At 40.9% G+C, this 27,946-nt stretch overlaps 1 protein-coding gene across 6 annotated transcripts; it reads right to left on the bottom strand.

Annotated features, from left to right (window-relative positions):
- Window positions 1-9: 9 nt before the first annotated feature.
- Window positions 10-14,494, bottom strand: VEZF1 (vascular endothelial zinc finger 1). Of its 6 annotated transcripts, none has more exons than XM_057716169.1 (7): window positions 14,185-14,494; window positions 11,363-11,583; window positions 8,808-9,502; window positions 7,982-8,045; window positions 6,761-6,962; window positions 5,392-5,535; window positions 10-2,358 (listed from the first exon to the last, which is right to left on the bottom strand). In XM_057716169.1, exons 2-7 carry the CDS (start codon window positions 11,366-11,368, stop codon window positions 1,931-1,933), a joined length of 1,539 nt encoding a protein of 512 aa, XP_057572152.1. In that variant the 5' UTR covers window positions 11,369-11,583; window positions 14,185-14,494; the 3' UTR covers window positions 10-1,930. The 6 variants fall into 6 exon arrangements, with proteins under 6 accessions (XP_057572152.1, XP_057572154.1, XP_057572148.1 ...); XM_057716171.1 differs by having other exon boundaries at window positions 5,392-5,532; window positions 6,761-6,944; window positions 14,185-14,490; XM_057716165.1 differs by lacking the exon at window positions 11,363-11,583.
- Between the last annotated feature and the right edge of the window lie 13,452 nt (window positions 14,495-27,946).

The raw sequence follows: 27,946 nt of genomic DNA, 5'->3' as shown, positions 1-27,946 counted from the left end.
AGCTACATATTTTTCTCTACATTTTGTTTATTGAGACAAACTAATTAAAAGGCACAAACATAGGGCATGTTTACATGGACATTATAACAAACATATACATTAAAAGTGTAGGAATGTGTTGCCTTCCTGCTAAACAGAAAGTTCCTAAGCTTTTATATATACAAAAGTTGTACAATTTAATGTCCTAAAGTACAAAAGATCATTTATAAAATTATTTTACACTAAGTACTATTTATTTTATTTTTTTTACTACGTAGTTCAACCCCCTCGAACTGTTTTGTATAATGACACACAGAACCTGTCCCTGATGTAGGAAGTCTGCCTCAGATGCAAGGTATTTTGATGCTTGAACTGACATAGTGGGGTATAAATGGAAGTCATCCAGTTTGATAGTCAGTCCTGCACACATTCTGCAAGATTAACACAACTAATGTCCATTTCTCTTAACTGCAAGATTGAAAAAGGAAAAAAACCAAAAACATATTGCAACTTAAAAAAAATCACAGCGTCTTGGTTTAAGTAACTTTTTTTAAAAACACGATGCTTTAAAAACATAAATGTGTGGCATGATGGTGTAAAGAGTATCTGTCTCCCTAGCTTTTGGTTTCTACTTTATGTACAGAGATAAAACATCCTGCTAAGAAACAAAACGCACATGTCTTAACATGCACAATCATTGCTGAGTTTCTACAGGGAGTGCAGACAGCTGTATCCCTGAAAACCCCACAAAGCTGATACAAGTGTTTTCTCAAAGAAAAAAAAAGTGATGTCCATATTTACAAAGTTGAACAAATCTGCACAATACTTAAGAAATGGAAGGAGAAATTAAAAAAAAAAAGATACACTCTGCTTGTTCTGAAGGGGCATACTACCTAGTTAGTGGTTAGAATAAAAACTGTATACAATTTAATATAAGACATAAACTCTAGTGAGCAACTAACACATTTTCCCCTGTTGAAACATCAACAGGCTCTGATTGGGAGAGAGAGGGGCATATCACATCCCAGTGCCTCCAGCGTCTTCCAATTTAAAGCAATATATTTTAACTGTTCCAAAGTACTCCTTGACCCCTTAATAGGAGTCCTATTGGCCTCCGTTTGTTAGGAGTCTGCCTGTCCGCACACTTGACTTCTCTGTCAGCTGCGGCCTTTTCTTACCAAAACACAATGTGTATATTTTGGTTTTTTTTTTTTTTTTTTTTAATTTTTTAAAAAAGTCAACTACAATGCTATATTCCATCAGGATTAGTATGCTGAGCAATATTTACATCTCCAAATATCAGGTCACAATCCCTATTATATGTTGAAGTTAGAATGATAAATTATCATATGCTTTGCATATCAGAGCTGGTATCACCTTTCCCATAGGGAATGCTGCCTGAAATTAACATATTCCCAAAGGTAAAATGCATATTCTCTGAAATGCATTTTATTATGACAATGCATGTATTTACTCATAAAAACAATAAACACAGATACTTCTACACTAGCTCTCAATCCGTGGATTTAGAACTTCAGGTTAAAATCAGCCATCCACCCTGTATATACGGGGAGAAGAGTTCTGCTAGTGTTTAGAATAAAATGATTTCTTGGGATTAGAAACAGTAATGCTGCTTTTTAATTTTGAAATGGGTTTTACTTTTTTATGATTGGTTTTAATTCTGGCATTTCATCTTGCCAACTACTATCCTGTTTAAGCAATGCTGTCAGCTAAAAGGAATTTCTGATTAAACTAAAGTGGTCCAGTGATAAGTGACATACACACCCTACTTTGAACAATCTCAGCCAAATTGGAGAAAATGCTACTACACTATTATTAACTAATGTAATAAAATCTCCCAATTTCATGGTTTACTTTCTGCTTTAATAAACTAAAAGTAAGTTGCTGGTAAATATTTACTTTAACCCATATTTTAATTTTATAATACTGTTTACCAAGGTGGTGACGTAGGCAAAGCTTGGGGTAAGAAAGGCATGCTCTCTACAGGCCTCATTGCTATATTGAGAGGGGCAGCTAATGTCATAGGCGTGGGCAGGTTCATTGGAGACGTGATCGTGACAGGGTGTGCTATATTCACTGGGGCAGTGACGGGGGTGGGGAGGTTGACTGGGGTAGTGAGTGTTAAAGGAGAGGTCATGGATAATGGACTGGTTATAGTTACAGGGTGCCCTATGTTCATTGGGCTGGTTATGTTAACTGCACTTGAAACATTTACTGGACTTCTCATGCTCATTGCAGCTGCCACTGTGACTGGGTTTGACATAGTCCCAGACGACACAGAGGACGTTATATTGAATGGAGTAGTGAGAGTCACAGGTGTCGTAGCAGCCGTGGAGGTTTGGCACAGGTTAGCAGCTTCTAAAATAAGAAGACAAAAGGGCCTTTAGACTCTCAAAACAGTGAACACAATTCAGTTTCTGAATTAACTTCTTTTAATTAAAAAGGACAAACATTTAATAAACTAAATTACAGTTTTCTACCCTGTGGTCAACAGGAAAGGAGGATCCTTCTGAGCACAAGACTGGGGGCCAGGAATCCCAGCGTGAGAGCAGATCTCTTTTCTGATGCTGTGCTTTCCACAAGGACTGAGGCAACTGGCTTATTAGCCTTGGTGCTTTTGGTTTTGAGTTTAGATTTACTCACCTACCTCACACTGATGCTGAAAGATCAGGTAATTTCTGCAAGGCACTCTGGGGGAGCAGAGCCATCAAGCAGGGCTAAGTATTCTTACTACCATATCATGTAGTTCCTCTGAGTTCTAAAGACTTTCCGGGGAAGAGCCCAGCACCGGCAGGCCAGGCTAGAAGAGCTTATTTACACAGAGCTGGGCCAATGGTTACATACTAACAGATAATCAGAAAAATCTTCTCATAAGGCACACTGTAACTAGCAGAGAGAGGTGTGTGTCCTTGATGCTAGTACTCTAAAGCCTTCTCAGAGGTGAAGCCACATTCTGTTAAGGTTTTAAAAATCCATTAAGTAGGGATGGATAAACAGCTATTTTAATATCATCTGTTTATCATTTTAGTTAAATAATCCTGTTGTTTCTGGTTGTTTCTTAACGATGCTAAGAAAGAACAAGTATCCCTCAGTAGGTTCTCCTCCCCACTCCCATTTCTTTTTCTCTTTCTGAGGCTAACATAATCACCTACTTTATGCCTACTGTCATTTAACTGTACACATTACACACACTACCAAAGGGGAACTAGCCAGGCTAGGAGAACCTGCAGTCAGTTGGGGGACTGTTATCAGCAAAGCCTGGGCACTTCTTAAGGAAAACTTCCCTCCGGGTGACACCCCTTACCCCACCCCTCAACAAGACTCAGCACCACCTGCTGGTGTGTCAGAAAAGAGCAGTAAGAAGACAGATGGGGGTGCTGGCTGTGACTTGGCTGTCAAAACGGAGAAACCCATTTGAGACTAAGATGGAGGTCTGCCTGCGTGCCACATGTGGTCAAATCCCTCCTGTGGAACCTTGAGTCAATGAGCAGCCCCTCCTTGATCAGCATGATGTAACCTTGGCATTGCTCCATACTCCACAGCAGGCATTCCCAAACCTGGCTGATGATCGAAATCATTTATCTAGGGAGATTTTTTGGAAAAAAATTGCTTCCCAGGAAATTCAACCTTGAGATTTAGATGGAACCTGGGCAATCTATATATCTAAAAAGCGCCTGAGTTGATGTTCTGATTGTCACCCAGGTTTGGAAACTTATCTTATTTAAGCTCAATATTTAAAAGGAATGTGCTGATTCAAGTTCACGTTTTCAGGTCAGGAGTCTCTTCTCCCCCAAAATGTGACATTTACTAACATGAACACAGAAGTTTCTAACATCGGTGGTTGTTGCCAAAGAGATTCATGCTACAAATGGGAAAACAATAGCATTTTGTTTCACGGAGATCAGAAGATGAGCTAAACAACTGAGTCTTACTGTGCAAGCGCACTGAGATACAATACCAAACAGAAGAGTGCAGAAAAGAGAGAGAACGAGGGAGAAAACCAACTCACTTCTGAGGTGACGGTAGCATTGCTAAAAATACTCTCTTCCTGTGTTCACCAAGTGAGTTTTCACTCCCCCATGTGCCATCTCCCCACCTCCCCTCCCACGTTTTCTTTTTAATCTAACCCTATCCTTTTCTGTAACTTAAACACTTTTACTCTTACTTCTTATCTGAGTAAAATATCCTTCATAATATACTTTCAACCCACTATGCAATTATCACAGCATATACACATATATAGATTTTTCTCCCCCACCCACCATTCTCCACCCCTTCTCCTATCACAAAACATTTTATCAAAATAATGACAAATATTCATTTGGAAGACAGGAATAAGCAGCACCTGAGGCAAAGTGGAAAGCCTATCTGAACAGCTGCATTCTTTTCCTCCAATGCCAGTAGATGTATGAAAAAGCTATTCCTTTTATCTTTTTCCAAGTACAGGATGTTTAGAAGGGATCTGAGGAAGGAATACCTGCACTACATGAAAGCAAAGGATTGAAGAAACTACACAGCAAAGGAATTACAACAGAGCCTACGGTGCAGGGGATTCCTTATGAATTTAAAATAAAACAGTAAGACATGACAAGCGCAGGAAAGGAAAAAAGGAATTTAGGAATCTGTCCTGTGGCTGATGATACACTGACAAAATGATTTAAATGAAATGGCTGCACAACAGTCCAGAAGCCAAAGCTACAACTACTAAGTTAAAAAGTTATATTGAAAATTGATACCCAACTGCTTCTTTGTAAGATACGTATGAGAGAAAAGCAAACCATCCTCAATTTTAGTAACAATTATGGTGAAGTCATTAACACCTGAAGTACATACGTGTTAAGCTAATGCTAGCCCCAGTGACAGACTGGATGAGATTAAGGGTGAGACCGAGAGAAAAGACATCAGCATTACAGAATCTGAAATATGTAATCACTAATACAATTCAGAAAGAACACTAAAGAACAGAAAATAGCACAGCTGTGAACTTATGTACACACAAGGATATTTCATCTACCTTTAAGAGTGGGAGTGTTTTAGAGAGAAAAAAAAGGAGCCTTTAATGCATGGAAGTTGACAAAATAAGGAACTCTGAGCGTACACAGCAAAGGATCAAATTTGGCTCCAAATTTGTAACAAAAAGTAAATCAAAAGAAAGAACATGACAAGAAATACTGAGAATTTTTATTTCCTTTTAAAAAAACTTCTCTGAAAGCTTCGCAGCTTTGTTGCTAATAACTTACCTTTACCAGATATTTCCCAGCATATAGCATCTCCATAAAGTGTTTCCATAAAGCTGAATTCTCTAAGTTTGGCTGTTTTATTTTGTTACTTGGCAGACTAGATGAAAACACTTCTCTAGCCATACTATGAGCACTGGGCGCCCCTTCTTACCTTTCTTTCTTGCTTTGACAGCTTCTTCCCAGAGTCTCAACGTCTCTACCTGCTTCCCTGGCCAGCTTGTCACGTGTTGTTGTTGTTGCTGCTGCTGCTGCTGCTGCTGCTTCTGGTTGCTGGTCTCTTCACTCATGCACGCTACTCCAGAGACACACCAGAAACACTAATTTTACCTTGAAAAAGTGTGGCTATGTTTTCAAAATCCGAAACTTAGATACTTTGACTCCTCATGCCTCTATGATCTTTATCACCTGACTGGATAGTTTTCACTACAGTACATCTTTTGTGTCTCCACTGGTCAAAATAAATAAATTAATTTAAAAAATCTAAAGAGCTAGGGAAAATCAACATAGAAGAATTCTTTGCTACATTAAAAAGCAAGCATCTTTTAGAATGGAACTGGGATAATATTAGCATGGAATAATTAACGCTCATCAAAATATCCAATCTACGTAGTTACCTGACCACAACGATGTACAAGTACACTTTTGTAAAGTTAAAAAAGTTTGACATGCTAAATAATAAACCCAATGTACTTACAAAGAAGCAAAAACGAATGAGATTAAAACACATTAACCATTCTTTCCCATTCACTTTTGGCCACCTATTTTGAGAATTTGACGTTTCTGCTGCATAAAGTACATATATAACAGAATACAGAATTAGGAAAACACTTTCTTCTGGTGGTTAGGGAGATCTTAAAGAAAAAGTCTGCATAAATGCAAGTATTGAATTTTAGCCACAAGTCCCTGGAATATTCTATCTTCAACTCTCAATTTAAGGTAAGCAAAGCTTTTAAACATTCAAATGGATACGATATCCCTTTTCTCTATAGATTTGGATTTGAAAAGTAAAATTGTTTAACACTGCTTTTATCTTTAGGTTATTAAGAACATGTTATTAATACAATCAGGAGTTAGGAGGCACTCGTGCTTAAGAATCTTACTAACATTAAATAAAAACAGTTAAAATTGCCTGACATAAGATGTAGCTTCCTAGTACAGCTTCTGCTGCCACAATTCTGACACACTAACGCTTTTTATTCAAACCCCATAGAAGAAGGGACACACTGAAAAACAGCTGCAGGGAAACTGTTCTTCTAACATGGGTGTTATCAGTAGACAGCACAGGATTAAAAGCAAAATTCAGTGTTGTCTGAATACATGCATATGAAGTGTATTTCCAACACTAACATACACTCTCCATTCATGCGTATTTGCATACTTTAGTAACAGGAGGAAACAAATAAGATCAACATTAATACAGTCCTGAGAACGCAAGTGAAAATATCTTCAATATGTTATAAAAAAAATCTAGATTCCATCAATCTGAAACGCAAAAGAATACAATTTGAAGTGTCACCTACTTTTACTGATGCCTTGTTTACATGTATTACAGTTGATACTTTGGCTCTGCCCATGTGTCTTTAAGTGGCTGGTGATGTATGCTGCGCTCAGGAGCTTCCCACAGATGTTACAGGATACCTTGCCTTCGTGGCGAACCATGTGTGTCCGCAGTCTGTCTTTGGTGGCAAAGGCAGCAGTGCACGTCTGCATGAGGGAGGAAAACTTTTTTTAAATATAGACTATCCTGTTCTACTCATTTTAAAGTACGTTATATTCTAGGTATTACCCTACCCATGTCAGTAAGCAGACTGAGCTAGCTGAGTTTTAATAGCATGTGTTACCTACAACTGTACTCATAATAAAGTACCTGGTGAATTTTGGACTCTTACACTTTGAGCGGAAGAAAAAAATATCAAGAGTAGTGAAAAGATGTGAGCTGTGGAGTCAGTTAAACTTGGATTTAAATCCAGCTCCCCGATTCACTAAACAGTATAATACTTAGCAAGTTACCTATCTGAATTTATTTCACCTGTAAAATGAAGATAATACCTACCTCACAAAATTACTGGTGGATTAAGAACCTGGCCCAAGGCCTCATAGCAGGTACTCACTCAATGACACTAGCTTCCTTCCTCCAATTGGATTTTTCTCAGAATTCAAATCACTTACTTAATAAAATCAGTCATTAACAAATTTAACTGAAAGGAGCACAAAAAGACTTCCAGCAAAAAACCAGAATTACTGACACCTAACACAGTCATTTCATTTAGCAATATTCTTAACCTTTCTATTACCACAACTTATGTCATTAGAAAATGCTCCAATTTGGCAATAGCAGGCAGTGAGGGGTAACATTTGGGGAAAAATTCATATTTTCTTCGATTACAATTTAAACAACCTCAACCATCAGCCCAGGAATTAATTTAAAGCACTTCATTTATTCATTTCAAATACACAATGATCTCTGTAAGACAATAAATTTTTTTCTTATAACAATAAATACTGTTGCCCAGGGAAAAGGAAATGTAGCTTAACAAAAAACATTTACATTTTTAAATGATCATGCCTCACAGAGACAGAAGCTGTCATTTATATTTCACAAAACCAAAATTCAAATGGACCACATTTACTCAAGTCAGTGATTTTAAGACTATTCAAGAAAGGTGAGATTTGATCGGCTCAGACCTTCTGGATAATGTGCATTAAGTGCTACACTAAGGATAAGTCATTTTAACTCTTACTTGGCATTTGAAGGGTCTTTCTGTTGAATGGACATGTTTTACGTGACAGCTTAAGTGGTCAGGCCTGTGAAAGAGAGAGTTTCAACAGAAGATGTAATGGAAAACACATAGAGAAATGCTACTTACTGTGATGTTTACATGCTTGGCAGATATGGGTGGGGGACATTTTTAAAGAAAACTAGCAGAATTACCAACTCCCCCACCCCCCAGTGCAAGCCTCCTTACCTCTCTTACCATAAACAAAAGTCTTAGTCCTTTACCTGTTAATTTTCTCTCCTAGTCAACACCAAATCATATGAGGTCTTGATTCTTTACAGTTACAAAATACCCAAAGTTTAGTCCTAACACTTGCCAGAGACAACTGCTAATATATTAACTTTAAAAGCCTTTAAAAATGAAAATTTGTGAAATGTTAGTAACCACAAAAAAATGGGGGAAAAAAGCTCTCTTAAAAGTTTTAGAAGTATCCAAGGTCATCCCAACTTCCAGGATACGCTTCTTTGATCTGTACAGTGAACCTCATGTCTAGTCACCCAAATGAATTGAAAACTAATGGTTTTGCAGTGATAAGAAGTACTGATATGCTGAATGAAGGCCTGAGTCCACCAAGGCACTTCTTAAATAAGTTAATCCCTATGTCACCACTTGTCAACCACACCAAACTGGAATTAGACCTGGAGGTGTAAAACTTTATGTCACCAATCTTCTCTAATAACACAGGCCTGCACATATCTATTCTCACTTAAACCTTCTAGATCACACAGAGATTGTCCTGATACCATAATGAAAAACAAAACAAAAATAAAAGCAAAGCAAAATGCAGTACCTCGAGAAGCCTTTCCCACAAACACTGCATGTATAGGGTTTGGTGATGCCTCCTTCATGAGACCTCACATGGTAAGTCATCCGGTCCTTCCTCTTGAAGCGCTGATTACAAATAGGACACTCGAAGGGCTTTTCGTCCGAATGGGAGAGCTTGTGCCGATTGAGGTGGTACACATCTCGGAAGGCCTTCCCACACATCTCACAAGCATGGTTCTTCTTGACAGGCTTACTGGGTTTCTTGACAGACTGGGTCACGGGCATAGCTGTGGTGCTGGCACTGCTGCTGGGGTTGGTGCCCGAGGAAGATGTAGTGACTGTTGACAAGATGCCTGCAATGGTTGAGACCAACGAAGTTCGGCTGCTGTCCCCAGCGATGGTGGAGATAAGGGGAACCACCGTGGTGGGGGTTTTCTTTGGCCGGGACACCAACTTGATGCCTGTGTGGCAGGACTCGTGGCGCCTCAGGTGATAGCTGTCCCTGAAAGCTTTACTGCAGTAAGTGCACACAAAGGAAGTTTTGGGTTTTTCTTTTTTAATCCCAATGGCATCCTTTAATGTTTCTGGAGCAGCCTGAGGTTTCTGAGTTATTGGTATTGGAAGCAATGGTTTCTGATCAGGGGGCTCCACAGCAGAGCTCAGGAGGGGCAGCAAGCTGTTCTGTGCTGCCTGCTGTTGGTGATGGGAGGCTTCATGGGCCTAAAACCAAACATTTACACTTCAGAAACTCAGCCTCTCACAATGACCTTCAAAATTCAACATGCTTCAGACAACAGAGACCAGAAGAAACAATCAAGGAGCCTGTAAGCTACTCTCTGCAGCAGAGATCCAGCAACCACCTAGCTACTCTCAGAGCTCCCAATACAAAGCATTAAAATCACTGCACAGACACAAAACTTTTGCAAATAAGTTGTGGACAGTGATCTTGCTTTCAAACAGCTGACTAAGCTACACAACACCGTGGTTCATAAGGGACACACCGGCTGATGAAATGAGTCTGAACTAGTCTGTCAGTGCTGAAACCAAGTTTAAATAACTTGTCAAAAACATTACACTCCAATAAGTAGCTTATTGCAGTAATGCACAAGCCACACACTCACACACATACACATATAGACATGTAATCATCTATTTGTCTATTTTACCTACGAAAAGAAAAGCACTACGTCTCTCCCTTGCCATCAGAAACTCCTAGTGACTGAGGAAAGAGGCTGTTGCTGAGTAATACAAGGACTCTAGTTCTCTGAATACATATGCTAGTTGTTAAGTTTACTTTTCAAGTTTTCACTGAACTCTACTAAAAGTTCTGGGTGAAATGAAACTTGCTGTTAATCAACCTGGAAGGCGCCTGTGAAGACAGCCCCCAGCAAACACCTGTCAGTTGTTTCTCAGTTCATTTAATCTTACGCTAGAGGTCTGCATCCTTTAGCAACACTAGCTGTTCAAACCCTAAACTAAGACTATTAAGAGAAAACAAACTATAAATAATTTAAATTCCTTTCATTTTCATCTTCTTCTAGCAGTTGTAGGTCTCATTAAAGTACTGGACATTTGCTGTTATAAAGTGCCTTTCCACTCCAAAACTGGGGGCAGGACACTGTTTGGAAATTTTCTTTAGCTGCACTGAAACCAAAATTTCATTGTGGATCAGGTTCTTGGTGTTTGAGTAGTTACTCTCTTGGTTTTGATTCTTTCAAAATTCTCCATACCTCCATACTGATAAACATTTAGGAAATGATGGAAAAAAATTCCTGAAATAGTTCTTCCTAATATGTTGGACTTGATCAACATTATTTTTGAAACTCCTGACAGTGAGCCTGAGCCCCTATGCTTGAGTTTTGTAATCCTAAAAGGATACAAGCACTCAGAGGTAAGAGTTCCAAGTATTTTAAGCATGCAATGTCCTAGGAAGGGCCCATCCCATCATCTTAGACACACTAGACACTTATTTACCCTTCTTACTCTATAATCTTAAGTTCTACAGTTCACTCCATTAAGGAGAAAAAAAACATGGAGACAGACAGACACACTCACACAGAGCTTCTCTCCTGACGAGTAAGACACACAGCTCCATGTTTACTTGATAACAGCACAACAGTTAAGCCTAGAGCCAGACTTCCCTAAATCATCAGGAGGTGTCACATCCAGAGTTACCACTTTCAATTTAATAATTCTGACTGAATCTTCCTTTGAGTCCTGGAATTACTCACAGAAATTGTGTGCTTACTTATATCTTTCTGGACTTAGTGCTCACACTGATTTACAGTCCACTTTTAAATTTAACTTATGGAGCTCCTGTAATTGTCAGAGTCTTAGAAACTTTACAGAATTTGGACTCTAATCTTACCCCCTTTCCAACCTGGCTGTAGGACACCCAAGTTTCCATACAGTATACAAACGGTTAATAGCTGAAGATAGCTCAAGATATACAATTTCAAAGGCTGACAGATCAGATAATAGGGAATGCAAATCTTCGGACAAAGTTCAGACTTATAGTGTTTAGAGGCATTTTTCAATTCTAAACAACCATTAGTTCAATGGAGTACTAAAAGCACTTACTGCCATTTTACCGATTCAGATGTCTGTGGCAACATAAAGTATTTTTACAGCATTGCTGAAGCTCACTCTCACACGAGGGTCACACCAGGTCCCTGCTTCTCGGGTGAAATGCTGTAGAATGCCTCGACCACTACGGGAATTACTCTCTGAGGATTCCTAGGATCCCCACACTTCTATATGAAGCCTTCTAAGAGGGGAACTGGGTTTTCCCAACTTGTTCTCTGGGGGAGAGACAGAGTAAAATAACAACCATGGCCTGCCTTCAGTTATGTGATTTTTAAAAATATATAACTTCTGGGTAGACTTTTATTTGACTAGCATCAACAAACCAAAGTTTTAATTTTATCTCCCATGTCTTTCAACTGCAAGGCTTTTTTAACCCTGCCCAAGCTTTCCTTTTTTCTGGGGCTGGCAAAAAACAAAACAGAAATGTTATTTCATCACCCAGGATGGTAGGATATGCCACCCTGAAATCTCCAGTGCCAGAGGGTAAAAGATTTTGTACTGAAAGAAATTAGCATCAGTGAGTCATATCTTGAATGTCCTGTTAGGAGAATCAGCCATCAAACATTTTAATAGCTAAGGCTTTCACTTTCCACCAGGTTATTTGGAAAGCAAGCAGGTATTAAGTTGTTTTAAAATATAAATTCAATAGGATGCTCCAGGAAACAAAGGAGAGAGTTTAACTCTCCATTTCCCCAGTGAAAATTACTTAAAACTGGAACTGAGTAAGTCTATTCATACCTTTCCAGAGAAAAGACTGAAATATTCTCTTTACCCATTCAACTGTCCTCGGCTCTAAATTATAAGTTTTCCAACAATTTTCACTGCACACATTGCCAAGCCCAGGATCAAATATTAGCTTTCACACTTCTCCATCAGGTGGAAAAAAAGATTTTAATAGCTGAAAAAAATTAAATAATATAAAATCTAATTAAAAAGTTGATCAATAAATGCTTGGCATTTGCTTTCCCCAGGAAAAGAATAATAAAATTATTCCAAAAGATTTTTCAACTTGTTTTCCAAAAATTAGTTATGGGATTTTCCTTTACATAAAGAACTCCCTTTTTTTTCAATTTCCATTAAGAGAGAGCATGTTTAATATGGTAAATCTAAATCACTCCTCATGTGAAAAATCACTGCGGTGGCCCATTAATCCCATATTTTAAAATGATCATTTGAAAGCTTTTTCTAGAGGGTATTTGCCACCTTTACACCAACCTGGATGCAAGCTAGTTATGTATCATTTCTTTTCCAATTATTTTTAAGTTGACTTATCACATTATTAAGCTCATCAAAGCACGTTAAAACAATACTATATCACAATAAGGGCCAAGTTAGCGAATTCCGTAATTTTGAGTATATTCAATTTTAAGAAGTATGTTCAATTTTAAGAAGCCCGAATACATTCCAACAATTACTTGAAAATCAAATTACATTCGAAAGAATATGTCTTAAGACAATAAACCATCTCTACACAATAGGCAATGTTTGAATTATCCAGTTCCTTATACTGACTCCACTGGGATGGGTCCAGTGGCTGGGAGGATTCTTTTTGAAAATTCTGCATCCGTTCCTGGTTAGTGCCAAAAGGTCTCAAGTGCCCAAGCTACGCGTTTGGGATTTCACGAAGTTATTCAAAGAAGGAAAATAACTGAGAGAGGCGGGAAGAACGCACTTAAAGTGACGAGCTTCCTAACCTCCTCCGGTTCCGAAGTTTCCCCGTGAGCTCATTACTACTGCCCACTGTTTCGTTTGCAAACAGAAACGAAGCGGGGGGAAAAATAAGTTCTAGGTCTTCTAAATAGGGATCCCCACCTCCAGCGGGCGAGCAAGAGGATTGCCAACGTATCCGCCACGGTCACCTTCAAGTTTCTTGCAAAAAGTGAAGACCAACACCCCACGAATGACTCATCTGGGGGCTTTGTAAGCGGACTTTGTTTGCTCTCTCCACTTGCTGTCTCCCCCACTTGGTTGGAGGAAACGCTAGAGGTGGGACGAGAGAGAAACGCACCCCGGGAGAAGGTGGGGCCTCCCGGAGTCCCGGCCCCCCCGCCCCCCTCCCCGGCCGGGGGATTCCCCGGGCTGAATGGGACGGCGGGAGAGCTGGACAGAGGGAGAGGGTGTCAGCTGCCAAGGCTCGGCAGAGGCTTGGGAAAGAAAACACGTAAATCCAGTGAAAAAGTTTGGGGAGGGGACACACATTTACAACACCCCCCAACTGGGTAAACGTGAGGGGGACGGCGGGAAGGGGGAGTGGCGGGGAGCCCAGGGATACCCGCTATTCGCGGGGACGTGCGGGGAGGGGGGGGGTGTCAGAAAGTCAACACACACACAAAAAGAGGAGGTGAAAAGAACGGAGAGCCAGCGAAAGATGGGTGAAGTGGGGGGAAGTGAGTAGGACCTGGGGACCCCCCTCACCCCACGGTGCGGGCCCGGGCCCGGCGCGCCGTGGCCGAGCGGACCGCGCTACCCAGCGGCCCGGCGCCCTCCTTTCTCTGGGCCGCGGGTGGTGACAGCGACCGGCCTCCTCCCTTCCCCTTCAGGGCGGGAGGGAAGGGTGTGTGCGTGTGTGTGCTTGGGGGGCCCGGGGGTCACCCCGAGGCCTGCTCTCTCCCCCGCACCCCGTGAGGCCGCCTCCTTTCACCTCAGCAGCCCCGCTCCGCCGGGGCGGGCGGGCGGAAAAACAAAGGGGGATTAAGGCCGGGCCGGAGAGCGGAGCCGGGAGGGAGGGGAGGAGGAGCGCCCGCCCGCCCGCCCGCCAGCCCCGGGCCCGGCCCCCCTGTCCCCCCCGTGTCCCCCCCCGGGGGGGCCCCCAGTACCTGGAACAGAAACGCGGTCCAGTTGGCCTCCATGGCTGCAGCGGCCGACCCCCCTCCTCCCCACTCCCCCCGCTCGGGGAGCCTCCTCAGCCGGAGGAGGCGACAACAAAGCGGCGGCGGCGGCGGCGGCGGCAGCGGCAGCGGCGGCTCCTCAACATGGCAGCGCCGAGCGCGGCCACTTCCGGTAACCTCCGGGACGCACCACCGCCGCGGCGAGCGCGGGCGGGGGGGGAGCCCCGACCCGGCCGCCGCCGCCCCCAGTGGCCCGGACCCCTCCCGGGCGTCCCCGCGGCCGGCTCGTCGCCTCGGAGCTCAGCCAGTGCCCGCGGGCGGTGGGGTCAGGGCCCCCGCGGGGGGGCTGGGGTGGGGCCGGGGGCGGGGATGGGGCGCGGCGTCCCCCCCCGCGGGGGTGTGTGGTGCTGCGGTCCGTGGCTCAGGCAGCTGGAGCAGGGGGAGCTCAGGAGAGAAGATGGAGGACGCCAGGGTCTGGTGCTGGCTCGCTGGGCACGGCCGGGCCGGCTCCCGTGACTCAAACCCGGTGCCTGGCAGCATCGTGTCCCTGTCAGACCCTCAGTGGAAGGCACAAGCCACGGCAGTCCCCGGGCTCTTCAGACCCTTTTGCGTAGCACAGCCTCTACCTCCAAACTGGGGGAAGCCCCTTCGACTTGGCGTGTTTCTCCCTTCTGGTATTTCAAACCAGCGAAACCTTCCGCACTCTTGCTGTGATACGCATCTGAGTGGCCTTCCAACTCAAGCAGGGAATCCCACTGGGGTGCAGCCTCAGATCCTCTCTGTGCGGAGGGAAACACTTCCCACGCGTAGAGGTGTCATTACTGGGTTATTCTTGGGTGAAGGGCTGAGCTTCCCCATCCTCCTCTGAATTCTAGATATGTGATATTCTACCGAACACCCCCTCTCCCGCCAAAAAAATTTTTTTTCAATTAAAGAGAAAGCATATACAAGAAATTGTTTTAGTCCTTTAGTACATTCTGCTTCCTCATCCCCCCAAACAAGAATCGAACTTCTGGTTGGACAGCGTCAGATGTCACTGAGGTGACCCCAGCCTCTGCAGTTCCAAGTCTTCCGTGTAGGCGTCACTGCTACTGGAACTTTGTATGATAATGCCCTGAACATTTCCTATCCATTCTTCACATAGAGGTACGTACTGGGAATATCAGAGACAAGCTATTAGTAAACAAGTGCCTCCAGCCCAAGAAGTCTCCTGTAGTGGGAAATGAGGGGGTAGGCTCTATCAGTGATACTTTTGTAAACTCTGGTTTTAAAAAATTCCTCAAATGGTCACTATTTCAAGACTTAAACATCTTGCAAAACCGACTCTCTCTTATCTCATCCCCTTCATTTATTCTTCTTAAGTCACATTCTAATCAAGGTCACCATCTCCAACTTCCCCCATACATACACAATAAATAATACGGCTGCAGAATTCTATTGGTAAAAGAAACTGAAGAGGTATAGTAATTTGACAGTCTATGTTTCCTTTCCATCCACTACACATGTATACCCCCTTCCCACACTTTCCTTCCCTCAGTCACCAGAATGAACGGGCTGGCAAACGTTGGTCTGGTTCCTTTTAAGAGATGATTCCCTACTGGACACTGCCTGGAGGCCTTAGGGACGAATGAAAAGTTCTGCAGTTTGGATCAGTGGCAGAAGCAGGTTAACACATCTGGGAACCAGTCAGCCTAAGACAGGAGTGGACAGAAAATGATGAATAGTTTCTGATTACATTCTTCAGCTAAACTGCTACAGTGGCCCCTATGTCTCCTATAAATGTCCATTAGTCTCTTTTGGAAAGAGAAATAAAATGGTTCAGGAAGCCTAAGTTTATATATACATATAAGATAAGGAGAGAACTAAGATGTAAACCTAAGGAATTAACTAGGTAAACTAAAACCTTTTTGCTCTGACCTCGGACACTGCATAGTCTTTTGTTTTCATTCAATGAATGGAAGGCTCTGCTTCTTTCCAGTCTTAAAACACATTGACTTCAAGTTCTCTGTAATACATCTCCTCAGTTTTTCTCCTACCCTTTAGAGCCTCTCCTATTTTGCTGCCTTTCAAACTGTGGTGAAAATGAAGCTTCAGGAGACTAGTACTTGATGAAGAGCATTTTTCTAATGACAATATTGCTGGACTGTCTTGAACTTCTTTTCCCAGGATCTAGAAAACCTTTCTCTAGCAATCCTTCTCACAACGTCTGGAGAGGGGTTTCCCCACTACCACAAAGTAGAGGTCAAGTGAAAACACTCCAGTTCTCATTGCTGAAGAGCTGGGATTCAGAATTACCACTTTTCTTGAGGTAAATGGCTACTTTTTATCTCTATCCATGAGATGAAACCAGAATTCCTGATTGCTCCAATTTTCCTTTCCTCTTAAAAAGAAAAATTAACCTTTTAAATTCAGATGAAATTTTAAATCTTAGGATATTTTTCAGCGAAAACATCCATAAGTTTGGAACGAGTACTGAAAAACAATCAGCTCCAACTGTTTTGAGAATATAATAAAATTAGGAAGACCAAAGATTCCATTCTTAGGACAAAATCCTTAACTGCAAACAAAATGAACCCCTCCTCAAGCCTGCTTCCACAGACTATACTGGGGTCCAATCAAAACACTAGCAATGTCTAAACATGCTAAATTCATCTTGATTACTGTAAACAACTTTCAATGAGTGAATCTGGGTTACCTCCAGATATGATGAATAACTGAAATGTCTGGAGTCTAAGCCAAAAAAATACATGTGCCTACATCCATCCAAATAAAATTCAAATTCTCTCCCCACCCTGTACAGGTTCTTCTTTCCCACCTCCTCTGCCCCAGTGTGTATAACCTGTCACTTAATCTTTCAGGCCTCAGTTTCCTTATCTGGAAAATGAGGACAAAATAAATACCTATCTCACAGAGATAGGATTGTAGACTAAATGAGAAATGTGTATAAAAAGTTTAGAACATTAGGTGCTAAGTAGGTATTTTTATTGGTGCTATTGAGCGGTTCTAGGTTAACTCTGGGTCTGGGAACCCTGCAGAAGAGCTCTGAGCTAGTTCTTACTTTCTCTCAAACTAACAGGTATTTCCCCATGCCCCATCCCCCTCTCCTTCAAAGAACCTTAAGGTAAATAGCCAAAAGGCTAATGACACATGACAAAGGAAGAGACCTACTAAGATCAGCATTTCCAAAGACAACTTTTAGCAAACACTAGAAAGTAACAGGATATCTCCTGCCCATTTTGGAAAGGATTTTAAAATCCTGTGAGTAGATTACGGATTAAGATTAGATTCAGAATCCTAGGAATAGAAACCATCTCTGCTATTGTCAATTATTTTTCCCAAGAAAGACTGCTCAACAAACCAAAACCAAATCAAATCCAAAACTTTCCAGAGACCATTTAGTTAGAAGCAGCTTCAAATTGGCAGTTAATGAACTAACTCTTCATGCAAGAAAGCTGGAACTGACAATTAACAGATCTACTAGTAAAAAGCAAGACAGCAATATTTAGACATAACCAAAAACATCAGCCAGTGAGAACTGTTACCCTTCATTACCAGCATCAATGCAATCGAGGAGAAAGGATGCACACTCTACCAGACCAAAGAGAACACCCCCCCCCCCACCCCACCACCACACACACACAACATGCCAGAAAAAGACACAAAAACAAAACAACCAAGCCTCTCTGGGAGGAAAGCAGAAGTAATCTCCCCACCCCACCTCCCCACACTAAGTGCTTAAGCCAATTGCCTGTGGCCCATGTGGTCAGAAGTTGGGTTTGTGTTTCAATTTTACTACCTAAAGTGTCCTCACTAGTTATTTCTGTTTTACTGGTAAGGTGAGGAAGCCGAAACGATGAAGTGTTTTTTTTTTTTTCCTAAATACCTATTAAGTTCCTTGACAGCTGTAAACAGTCACAGAGAACAAAGGGACAGGGAGCAAATGTACCCATTTTCCTAGTAGACATTTAGTTCAACTGGTAGTTGAGGGTCCTTAAACACTCTATTGTTTCCAAGAAGGGCGGTATACATACCCAAGATGCCCCAAACATATCCAAAGCCATGGAAACATATTTATCACCTTAAATCTTTTTGAAAGGAGCTGCCAGAAACCAATGCTTAACCTATCAGTTTCTTCCACAAAGTATTTGAGTAGAAATACCTTCCGTTTTACAATTCCTGAATGTCTGACAGAGGACATCCAACAAATAGCAAGCAAAACAGCACAGGACACAAGAAGAAAAGAAACTAAGACAGGTCAAAAATACACCAAGTAAGAAATTCAATACAACTGGAAAACATACTCTCAGGCACCAACATTTCTGCTTTGGACACCTGTTCCTCCCTGCCCTCAGATGCCCCAAGCCCAGGGTAATGGCTGAGCTTGAAAAAAAGTTGACACTTAACAGGTCACGCAAACTTCGTGGGCCTGAACCAAACTAGAAAGCTTAGTTCAGTTATATCATGCTAATAGTCAAAAACATAAATCCTTACATAAGCAGTTATTCTGGTACAAAAGAAAAGCTCTTTTCAGTGGCTACAGCCTCCACCCCAAATATATTCCACTGGTTAAAAGAGAGATGTAATGGCACTAAACAGCATCGTGCTAGTAGCCATCTGCATTACCAGAAAAATGATTCATTTAAAAAAAAAATTAGTACTTGTCAATGCCTGTCCAAATGTTCCTGTGAAGAGTGGGGCAGAACAAAAACATACATATATGAAGTGAATACTCTTTACCCAAACTCCCAACAGAAACACCTCTTCAATTTCTTCTTCATGTCAGACTTGAGGATACTCCAGAGTTCAAATAGGATTCTGTTTCTCAGAAGTCTCCAGAGTTACCATATTAGTACATGCAGATCCTGTGGCTCCCTCTTCCTGAGCTGGGGCTCCTTCCTCTCCCTTTCATTAGCCTAGATAAAAAAGCCTCATTGGGTCAGTTTGATCTTCGACTGAGGATCCCTCCATCCCTGGTAGTGAAGGAAACAGGAAATAATGAGATGAGTGTTGAGGAACTTATGCAGTTCCCTGGGTGAGGGATGTGAGCAATGATCTAAGACACTGATGTGACGTTACAAGACTAGTTAGCCTAAGCTTTAGGTAGGCTGCTCCATTCTAGACAGCAATACCAAGAGATGGTAACACAAGGCCAGAACAGCATAGGATGTGGCTAAGGCTCCAGCGGATAGACTTGCTTCTTGACTCTGAGAAGTCTGAACTAGAAGCTGCCTGAGGTTCTACAGTCAGTCATCTGGTCCAGGCATGTAAACAGGTGCAGGGAACCTGGTAAGCTGGTTATTAAAGCTCTCTACAGGGACAACAGCTGTACTCGGCATCTACTCCTTAAACTGTGTAATAAAACATCAAGCTTACCTGCTATCCACAAATACTACTTGAAGCATTTCACCCTTGGTTGCCTGAGCAGTGGCAGCAAGCCCTTTGCTAGACCTGAAGAGGACCACAATTCCTAGAGAGCAGGACAGATTTTGATTTGATGAACAATTTACTATGGTACAGGGAAGATGGGTCAGATTCAGAGCATCTAGATTTTTCCTCTGAAGTAATTTTAGTCTCTTTAACAAAGCATACAAGGCTCTACTCAACTAGTTGACAGAACTAGCTCTTTACCCCCAAGGCCTGACCCTGTCCTCATCCTCTGCTAGCTTTCTGTTTTACTGACCTTATATAAGTCCCCCCAACTCCCAGCTGTTTCCTATTATTTTTCCAGCTTCCTCACTCCCCCCCAACCCCCAAACCTCTCATCTCACTTTCTCTCCCCTTTCATTCAGCAGTGAATGCTCAGAGAGCAGATGGCAAGTACTCAATTCAAGCCAGTGAAAATGCTTCCTGAGCATCAGGTAAAAGGCAATCCAATCCCAGAAACAAGAATCCTGGGGGTTGTGATACAGTCTCTGCCTTTTAGTAATTTATACTTTAGATGAGAAAGGCATAATATGCTTATTCTTCACATATGGAAGAATATCTTCAGACCAATTTATTAAAACTAGATTAAAAAATAACTAGTTTATTATTTAAGTTACTAGCTATGCTTAGTTATGCTTCTTAGGGAGAAGAGGATTTTTCTTTGTTTGCATCAGAATTGACAACTTTTATTCCTAATTTCTCAAGGCCTTACATAGTACATTTAGCAAAACTCATGAAGCCTTAGGAATCCCCCATGTATGTCCTGTACACAAGCTCATTTAGCTGAACATCAGTTACTCTGATAACTTAAGCAAAGCATACGGAAGGATCCAAGTTGGTACTACAATCTGTGATTAGCCCTCTTCCCAGAAAATAGCTGAAAAAATTGAAAGGAAAGCTTGACTACTAGAGGTAGGTTTGGGATTTGTTCCACAATGACCTTAAAACCACAGGAATTTTGGGATGGAAATTTACCTGGGAAAACAGGGAGAGTAGAGGGAAAAGGGCACTCCAAGTCCAACAGCTCCAATCAGTAAAGTTTAGTCTCTCCTGGTTTCTAGCCCTGGTAAACACCAGGTCCTAGAGATATCACATGGATGATATCTAAAGAGAATCAGCTCAGATACAGCCCCAAATTCAGGCTGTGGTAATTCCAACCTATTCAAGGTTTTGAAAGGCCAGCCAGGACACCCCACGGACTGACTTCCCAGTTCATAATGGATTCTAATCGGTTTGAAGACAAAACAAAGATCCCCTAACGTGGATTCTCTCCTTAGAAAAATGGCTCGTGTGTAGAACTATGCCATAACTATCATCCGATTTCAGAAAACAAATATTTATCAAGCATCTATTAAACACCAGGGACTGCACTAGTCAGCCACTGGAATACTTTTAACAATCTCCTCCAGTAGAGAAATCAAAACTTGAAAAGAAATAATTATAGAACAATTGGATGTTTATACAAAGTGCTTACAAGAACACTGGGAAGGAAAATTTTAAAGGGGCTGTTTGCTTTAATACTAAAGGAGACTACACCTCGTTGGTTCTCACGTAAGTATAGCTTTGACACTGAAGATTGTCGTCTAGGGTTGCTGAATATCAAAACTAATGCTTAAGAGGCTGTATGCTCAGGGCTAAGTGTAAGGCAGACTGCTGCTGCAAACTGAAAAGTGGGAAGTCAACATGCATTGGCTTTTCAAACTGGTAAAACAATTCAATCAGGTTTTGTGTATCGGATCTATTTTGCTAATACAAATTTGTGTTAAGTGTATACTCAGCTAACAAAACAAATGCATGTTTATAAACATTTACCCATTCTCAGGATCTTTGTAATGCTACTGTCCTTTGTGGGGCTGCAGCCTTGTAAAGAGTGGCTAGCCAGGCTCTGGCCACTGACTGACCTGCTGTCCTTTCTGTGGGGCCGGCCTGACCGGAAGGGATCAAAAGAGGGCAAGGGCTTCTCTGATGCTGGCTGTGCACTGCATACTGGAAAGCCAGGCATCTAAGTACCCCCACTTTCTTGCTGCTGGGCTCTGGGCCATGGGCACTGTGACAAAATATCAGCTTTGAAACAGCCCCCAACTCGGATAAGAACATGGATCAAAAATAGCACCATGGGACACCCTGGTGGCATCAGGTGGATATTACAGGTGGTGATCACGGGTCAAAGGTTTATCTTACCCCCAACAATCTCCCTACTGGAAAAAGAAGGCTGTCTTTAAAAAAAAAAAAAAAAAAAAAAGGCAACATAGTAATAAAATAAACCAGAATTTGTCACTATTAGACATGGATTCAAGTTCTGGGCCTGTCACTTTTACATCTCTGAGCCTATTTCCTCAAACTCCAAAACAAGGCTAGTAACATTTGAGAATTAAAAGGAGTCAAAGCACTTCATAGAACAGCTACTTCCATTAAGAATGATAAAGTATTTGTCCTATGTCCTTGCATTTTCCCCTCCAAATTTCCCATTGAGAAGCTAAAAGGGGCACAAACCCTTGAAGTCACTACTTTGGAAATAAGCCCACTCTGATTGGAGGACCACACTGCATATCAGATCTAATCTATGCAGTCCACCTGCCGAGGATTTCATAAATGTATTTATCCATAAACATTTATTAAGGTGTGTACTAACATACTGAGCATCTTGGAAAGTGTCAAAAAGTTATGTCTTTGCTCTCTAAGAGTTCACCATGTAGCTGGGGGAAATAAAACATACATGTTAAAGAAAAGCAAAGCAGAAATACAGTGCAATTAGTCCAAGAATGCTTTTGTCTTTAGCTGATCGTGAAGGGATGGAAGAATTTTTAATGGCACAGGAATGTAAGTGCTTGTACGATTTGTGCATGTCTGCTAAACGTTCGCTGAGTCTCTTGGCTTTGAGAGAACTGCTTATGCTAGTTGATCCTCTACCAGCCTAAACACCAGGGTCAGGGTCCTGGAGCAATGTTAAGATTCCCAAACCAAGGAAATAATATACCATCCAGTTTCTTCACTCTATATAGGAATCCCTTCATGGATAACTACTAATAAAAAAAGAACCAAAATAATTCAATCCCAATGAGAAATCTGTAGAAATGCTCATTGAGGCAGGACCACTAAATTCAGAGATAACTTAAGGCTTCTTCTTTTAAGAATCATGCTTAAGAAATACAGAAAAAGGAGACCCAGGAGAAAGCAGCGAGAGAGGGAACTCCTCTGCTCTTTTAGGAAACAATGGCATCGATTCTTGAGGATCTGTACTGAAAAGTGTGGCTCATCTAGCAACAAAACAACTTTCTTTTTGACTCTGCAAGATTTTGGGGGCAACATTTACTTTTCAAATTATACTTAGCTTAGGCTAGCATTTAAATTACAGTTGACTCTTGAACACAGGCTTGAACTGTGCGGGTCCACTTATATGTGTCTCTTTTTTTCAGTACATATTACAGTACTACACAACCTGCAGTTAATTGAATCTACAGATATATAACTACAGATACAGAGGCCTGACTGCAGTTATTTGGAAATTATACACTACGTGGAGGATCAGCACCCCTAACACTGGCATTAAGGGTCAACAGTATTTGCGTTTCCTAGCTCCACATCTGAGGAATTAATTGATACAATATCAGGATTATTACTTTCTCCAATAATCTATCCAGTTAACCAACAGTTTGTGAAATAGGTTTCTATAGCACTTTTTGAAGAAGTACTGAGTTCTTTTTCTTGTCAATCAACATTTACTAAACTGTGCCAAATGGAGGTGCGAGACAAATCCAAATAGCATTTTGAAGAACTCTATCTGGCAAGTAAACATTTGGCTCACTAGCAAATGCAAATACGACAAAAATTCCACTGGGTAGAAAAAATTAACACAAAAATTTCAACAGTAATAAGATAAAATTGTGAGGAGACTAAATGCATCACAGAGAGCTATTATATGGGTTTAGAAGCTTGCTTTCTATAGTTTCAGAAACTAAATTTAACTTGATAGTGATAAGGATTTGAAGCTGCAGGGTGACTGCTAATAAAAGGATAGGAGAAAAGTCTGAAAACGTAAATGTAGAAGTAAAAAACAAGCATGGTCAGTAAAATATTTACCAGATCAGAGCAGGGGAAGATATGATTGAAAATGGTGATAAATTGTAGACTATGACTCACTGTTTCATACTAGGGGAGTAACACTGTTTTAAGAACAGACTTGATGGCCAGGATGTAGATGGGTAAGCAAAACCAGTTACCTGGTTTTTCATTACTTTAGTAATGAATTTGGGTGCACACACAAGGGTGCCAGTATGGCAAATGATGATGGAAAACAAACCCAAACAGCATTTTGAAGAACACTGTCTGGCAAGTGTTCAATCTAGCTCAAGTCATAGATACAATGGCACTGTGGCTAAGAACTAGTTACATTAAGTCACAGAACTTGACTCTCACCCTGCTGCATGTTTACTACCTAGTTTTAGAGGACAAAGGAGTCATTTTTAATTTTTTTTGTAGTCTGCTTGCTGTACTGCTAACAAACACTTTACATTCCCAGTTTTATGCTACGGATGTCACTTTTATTTTGTAATTCAAGGTAAGGAAAAAAAAAGTCTCCAAAAATTGTTAGAAACATACCAGGATGGAAAATGTCTTAATGTTACTTAGCTTCTTCTTTAAGTATCAACTGAATGAGGACTTATTTCAAACTTGGAAATAGAAGAAATTGAGACTCCATTTACCAGTTACTTATTCAAGATACTCAGAAAGGGAAGAAAATAATTTAAATTTCTGTTTCTCTTCAAAGCAACTGAATTGAGTGTCTACTCAGTGCACAGCATTGTGCTATGAACCTGGGAAGAAAGGGGAAGAGAGGTTAAGGTTATGACCTGTTACAAAAGAGACATATATAAACAACTGATAAAGGCAGACTGGCTTAAATTTTAAGACACGGTAGAACAATACTCTTCAAGAACAATGAGGAAGGACCAACAGTGCTTATTCAGTGACTATAATGTGCCACACACTGTCTTGGTTCCTTAGAAAATAAAAACTCATATATTAAGTAAGATGAGGTAGATAAGTGTCCAGAGCAAGCAAGGTAGGGACATATGCTTAACAGACATACACAGTCTGTGCCTACACAGTATGATGGATGTTAGTTTTCAGAAAGGTGACTTTGAGGTATTATTCAAGGTATGTTACACTTCTATGAATGAAGAAGAGATGGACGGCAATGCAGGAAGAAGAAACAGTAGGACCAAATACAAGAAATGCTGGAGACTGCCAAGTTCTGGGTTACAGAGTATATTGGGGGGAAGGCTAGAAATGAGACGAAAAGGTAGGCCAGGGGCCAGGTTACCAATGGCCTCAGATTCAGCCCAGGACTTTCAAGTCCTAGTTAAAGGCTGTAGGTTGTCTTTTGTTCAACGGATGTAGCAGTGCATTCCTAAAAATTAAACCTTAATAACCACAACATGAAAGGTTATCCCGAACTTACAAAGGCTCTCCCAATACCCAGCACTTCAGGGTACAATTCTGCCATGCTGTCTGGCACTTAATCTCCAAGTTTAGCCTCTTTCTTTTACAAAGGGAATTCTAGGTTTTCATTTGGGCAATTTAGGATTTCCAGTCTTTCCTCACAAGTTAAATTAAGAAGATAACAGAGCTAACATTTTTAGAATTAAGGAAAGGCATAATCTAGTGTACTTTCAGTACTCTGAATCCAATTTGCAGCAAGGCTGCTAGTCAGCAACTACCTTCTGTAGCCTCATTTGCTACATGAAACGCGAGTTTAGTAGGCAAAGTAACCTCTCCTGTGTAAACTTGATTCTATTGTCTCTTCTAGAATACCTCTGGCCTCTTTTAGTGTTTTATCCTTCAAAGCAGACAAGTTTCTTAACATTTGTGTTTTAAGGCAAGTGCTCTCATATTGGTATTGACTAAATTGGATCAAGTGGGCCTAAAAAATTTTAATACAATATTCTTAGTGACAATAAACAAGAAGCTTATGTCCTTTACATTTTTGTAATGTAAAGTTGGGAGGGGGAAGTGGGAATGATAAATGCTTAAGTGTTAGTCCTAATAATTTTCAGCTTTCTTAAAATAAAATGGCATTAAATAAATATGTCAAGAGAAGTCTGTACTGACTTCTTGATCACAAGATACTCTGCCTACCGAAACAAGGCCTGCAGAACAGAAACATACAGCCAACCTGATGAATAAACAGGGTTTTAAGGCACACTAATAATCATTAAAAATCTCACTAATGCCAAGGATTGGTATCACTCCAGAAAGTGTTTCACACCATAAAAACAAATGACAGAAGTTTCTGAAATCATATCCATTTTTATATGACCAATTTTATGGCTGTATTGGGGTGGGGGAGGGGAGCAGGGCACACATCTACTCCTTTACCCAATTCTTGCACTTCTGGCCTTACTATTCCATACCTGGATATACAAGGTAGGCAGAAAAACATGCAGATTCACATCTTCAGCATTTTCTCCTAAGTCCCAGAACCTAGCCTGATTTACAGAAGCTTGGTACTCAAGTACTATTCAATCCCTATATGAAAAGGGAAGAATTTTTGCCCAACAGATGGGGAGGCAAAGGTAAAGTTTCAGGGAAAAAAAAAAACAGACCAAAAAAAACTAACTTTGGAGCTGATATATAGGAATAAGATAGATTCCACCTCCCTGTACAGATTCTTTACCCTAGGGTATCTCCTGGTTGATTTTGTACCATAGCTCCCTCTAGTGACTAAGTGAATTTCCCTAGCATTTACTCAAATAGGAGTGGAATACACCACTGTTTTTAGACACTTGGGATCCCTACAAAATTAATGTCTGTTCAAAAGTGTATTTGGTGAGACAAGCAACAGCTAAGAGAATTCAGCACCACCAAACCAGCCCTACAACAAATGCTAAAGGAACTTGTCTAAGTGGGAAACATAAGAAAAGGACCTACAAAAACAAACAAAAAAAAACAATTAAGATGGTAATAGGAATATACATATCGATAATTACCTTGAATGTAAATGGACTAAACGCACCAACCATAAGACACAGACTGGCTGAATGGATACACAAACAAGACCCATATATATGCTGTCTACAAGAGACCCACTTCAGACCTAGGGACACATACAGACTGAAAGTGAGGGAATGGAAAAAGATATTCCATGCAAATGAAAATCAAAAGAAAGCTGGAGTAGCAACAGTCACATCAGAGAAAATAGACTTTAAAATAAAAAATGTTACAAGAGACAAGAAAGGACATTACATAAAGATCAAGGGATCGGTCCAAGAGGAGATAACAATTATAAATATATATGCACCCAATATAGGAGCACCTCAATACATAAGGCAAATGCTAACAACTATGAAAGAGGAAATGCGAGGCAGAAATAGAGACACAGATGTAGAGAACAAACACATGGACACCAAGTGGGGAAGGCAGAGAGGATTGGGGGGGAATGAATTGGGAGGTTGGGATACCAAATCGTACACTCTAAATACATGCTGTTTATTGTCTGTTAACTGTAGCTCAATAAAAGTTCTTAAAAAAAAGTATATTTGGTGAGGATGAATACAGCATTCTAGGAAGGCTCTGTTTCCACTATCTTCACATTGATAATTCTATCGATTAATTGTAAAAGGAGTTAGCCACTGGCCTGATGGTTGAATGTTAACTCCTTTGAACTTTTTTTTAAGAGATGAAGATGAAACACCCAGGATCTACTTTAACTGTTTGTTCTGTTTCATTTGTGTTTTGCATACCTAACAGCCAGCCTCCTTATGGCAAACGCATGCATGATTTTTATCTCCCATAACCCAGCGAGGCATCTATTTTAAAATGTTTATTATGAGATTACTTCTGCCTAAATTAACTTCTCTGTGACAAAGACTACAAAAACACCAAGAGATTTTTTATAATAGAAAAAAAAATCCTTTTCTCCATTCCTACAAAATCACAACTACATTCAAGGTTTTTGTCAGGTAGAGCTTTCAAAAGTCAGCAAGAAGCACTGCCTACTCCCCCCATTTCCCCCCAAGTTCTCAATCACAAGAATAAGCTGGTATAAGTATACTGTAACTTCTTGGATCTGTATTTCAAGCAAGTTTCTGCCAAGATGACTATTTATTCAATAGACAGTCACAAGGGACACAATGAATAGATGTTTCCTTATCTCTTTACTTCATGCCAATCCCACCTTTTCCTACAGGATCAGATTGATCAATGTTCCTGTGAAAAAAAGTACCAGAAAAAATTACCCCTAGATAGAGCATTCCACTGTATAGGATGGGATGGCAGAATATTTCCTTTAATGGAGTACAACTGTTTTGAGTCCACCATAGCAACA

This window comes from Hippopotamus amphibius, chromosome 17, assembly GCF_030028045.1.
Source record: "Hippopotamus amphibius kiboko isolate mHipAmp2 chromosome 17, mHipAmp2.hap2, whole genome shotgun sequence".
Taxonomy (NCBI): domain Eukaryota; kingdom Metazoa; phylum Chordata; class Mammalia; order Artiodactyla; family Hippopotamidae; genus Hippopotamus; species Hippopotamus amphibius.
This window is presented reverse-complemented; position numbering and strand designations above follow the sequence as displayed.